We start from the raw sequence: 3,000 nt of genomic DNA, 5'->3' as shown, positions 1-3,000 counted from the left end.
CACGGTCACATTCTAACTCAACTTATCAGTTACGTGCTTTACTTAACTCCACGTACCGACTTAGTTTGAGTCACTTTCTGACAAGCCGCCATGATCAACGCCACATTTAGTGTCGCAGACGCTGCGACCAAAGAAAAAATTTTCAGCGCATTGAATGTGGATGCGAATCAAGTGAAGCGCGATGTTCGGATTATTAAAGACTGGGCGAAACAACAGGCTCATTTACCCAACGAACTCGAAGGTAATACCAACAGAAAACCGTCAAAAACTGTCGAAATTTCGCAGATAATTTCGTGGAGATTTGTTTGATTCGTACCAAATTTCGCATCGAGGAAGCCAAAGATCGAATCGATAAGTATTTCGGGTGTAAAGCTCTCAATGCTGAGGAAATGGCGAAAGTCAAGACGATGCTCCCCGAGGAGGCTAAAAATATGTACGTGTTGCCTACAATGCTTTTTCTGCGGTGGTATATAGGAATTTTAGTATGATGATAGTGCCGCTGCCTGAACTTACCGACAAGTTGGAACGTGTCGTCGTGTTCAAAGCCATGGAAAAGAACATAGAGAGCGTGGAGGATTTTAACAGGTGTCTTAAGTATGGGCTGTGTATGACGGAATATGCCCTCCGATGTGACTACAATTTGACCTACCGCTTGATTTATGACATCCAAGGGATTCAACATGAGCCCATTCTAAAGGGAGTCAAGCTAGTCACCGGTTCTCTGATCAAGCCATATTTGGTAATTGTCTAGTAACTTTAGTTTCACTTAGTTGGTACTATTCCAGGGAGCGTTTTATGCAAGACTTGGAGGTGTCGAGTACATGAATCCTCCAACTTTCGTTGAAGTCGCCTTCAACACCCTGAAATCAAAAGTCGTAAATAAGATTTTCAAAGAAAAAATTGTGGACAGAGTAAGCCATAGAAACTGTTCAAACATTTTATTACGTCACGTTTTAGATTAGTTTGCACAAGGATCTTGATTCTTTGCACACCAGCATAAATAAAAAGTACTTACCGGTGGAGTACGGCGGCGAACTGAGCGCTTCTCTGGAAGAGCTGCATGGTGATTTTTAGTGATTTTTGGTTTTAATTTTTAGTGACTTTTTCAGAGATGTGGGGTACTGAAATGAAGAATAATCTTGGAGTTCTCGAGGATTTGGTGTCGAACTTTGTTTCAGACGAGAGTAAGAGAATTGGGGAAATGAAATTTGATCACATCTTTGGGGCCAGTGGTACTTTCAAGACTTTGAACTTTGATTAGGTTTCAAGGTTTGACGCATAAATAAATGTGGTTTAGCAGCAGGTCGATTTGGTTTTGTGTTGGCAACCCTGCGAAATAAATTTTTTGGCGGTTAGACTTAGAGCTTTTTACAATTCTACCAATCCTCTAAACTAAAATCCCCAAGAAATAGAAAAATGAAAGTTATTTTTTTATAATTTGCCCTAAAATGATTTGTTTATCAAATACAAATGACTCATTTATTTCTGGCAATATCAAATTGAATTGACAGCGTTTGAAACGGTCATGTGAAGAATCCAAAATGATAACGAAAAATAGTATTATTTAGTTATTTTCTATTGTTCCCAAATCAACTGATTGCTTTCATTTTTCAACTGAACTAAAAACGTTTAAATCATTTGAAATGAATTAATAAATAGAAAATCAGTAAAAATGTAGATTATAGAAAAATGTATCAAAAATGTAAATAGTGACAGTAATATAAAAAATTGAAAGTATAATACAGAACTGTCATTCTATCTAAAACGTTAAATTGGAAAAGTATATTGCGACTTAATAATGTCACTGTCAAACTGAGTTGAAAACAGTAAACTAACAATGACTAAAATATGACTTTTTCTGTCATCCATCTTTGTAAATGATTTTTAATAGTGTTTTGTATTCTGTTTTTAAAACTTTCAACAATTGTTTAAGAATGACAGTTTTGCTGTCATTATCAAGTCATTTCAAATAATTAGTTGTAGGAAAATTATACCTGATGATCTTGATTGAAAAACAACAAAATCTCGTGCTGCTTATATTAAAAGACGCTTAAAAATGACACTTTATTCTGTTATTTGTTGTTGTCATAAGTCATTATACATTTTTTTAAAATTAAATAATGATAATCTGGAATAGCAATGTTAAAATTACCAAATTAGATATTGATTGTACAAAACTGAGATCATTTCCTGTCATTTTATTTTATCTTTATCTGTTGGCAACTTTTAACGGTAATTTACCTATTAGACTATCACTGTCATTATCAATTTGTATTAAATGAGATAAAATCAGTTAAAAGTCAGTTGTTAAAATACTATAAAATATAAGTTAAAATTGAAAAATGACAAAGATTAAGCTTGAAAACATACTCAAAATGGCAAAAATTACTTATTGATATATTAAAATGACTTATTTATTCTTGTCAATAGCAAATTTAATTGACAATTTTTAAAAAATAAAAAGATGCGATGCCGTTTCATCAAATAAAAATGAAATTTAATGCGTAAATTATCTATAAGTTTATTAAATTAAATTCGATTTATAAAATTTGTACTAAATTTTTATAAAATATTTTTTTCTGTCATTATCATAACTTTTAATTACATATTTATTTCTTCGAAACATTAAAAAATGGTTAAAATAATATTCTCAACCAACTGTAAGAATTTTATTTTCAATACAATATGTATGTGAAAAATAACAGTTATTTTTAAAAATTGCGGGACGTTCAGTTATTTAAAAAAATATTTTTCAATTGTCCTTGTTTCGTTATTTTATTAACTATAAATGACTCAATATTCTTATCATTATCAATCGAATCAAACTTTATCTCAAAATTCGAATTATTTCTTAGTTCTAGAAGACTATGGAAATATGACAGCTCGTAGTTAAACGATGTTTTTAACCCAACGATGGAGTTAGCTCATAGAACTAAAATTGAAAGATGACAATGCTTTAATAGATTCTTTGTTTATCTCTAAAATTTATTTATTTATTAT

At 31.5% G+C, this 3,000-nt stretch overlaps 1 protein-coding gene across 1 annotated transcript; it reads left to right on the top strand.

The window, feature by feature from the left end:
* Positions 1-90: 90 nt before the first annotated feature.
* On the top strand, positions 91-1,261 carry LOC148176951 (alpha-tocopherol transfer protein-like). The gene is made up of 6 exons (XM_088033235.1): positions 91-241; positions 286-433; positions 475-739; positions 786-911; positions 958-1,063; positions 1,110-1,261. The coding sequence occupies exons 1-6, from the start codon at positions 91-93 to the stop codon at positions 1,259-1,261; spliced, it is 948 nt and encodes a 315-aa protein (XP_087889361.1).
* Positions 1,262-3,000: the final 1,739 nt, after the last annotated feature.

This window comes from Gnatocerus cornutus, chromosome 3, assembly GCF_029298725.1.
Source record: "Gnatocerus cornutus isolate USDA-ARS CGAHR chromosome 3, icGnaCorn1.1, whole genome shotgun sequence".
Classification (NCBI taxonomy): domain Eukaryota; kingdom Metazoa; phylum Arthropoda; class Insecta; order Coleoptera; family Tenebrionidae; genus Gnatocerus; species Gnatocerus cornutus.
The sequence above is the reverse complement of the archived record's forward strand: the minus strand, read 5'-3'. Positions and strand labels throughout refer to the sequence as shown.

Bases quoted from the DNA above. Each gene is read 5' to 3' on its own strand.
- LOC148176951 (XM_088033235.1), top strand. From the start codon at position 91: ATGATCAACGCCACATTTAGTGTCGCAGACGCTGCGACCAAAGAAAAA. The intron at 740-785 runs GTAATTGTCTAG...GTACTATTCCAG, and splicing joins CTCTGATCAAGCCATATTTG to GGAGCGTTTTATGCAAGACT. The intron at 1,064-1,109 runs GTGATTTTTAGT...TGACTTTTTCAG, and splicing joins TTCTCTGGAAGAGCTGCATG to AGATGTGGGGTACTGAAATG.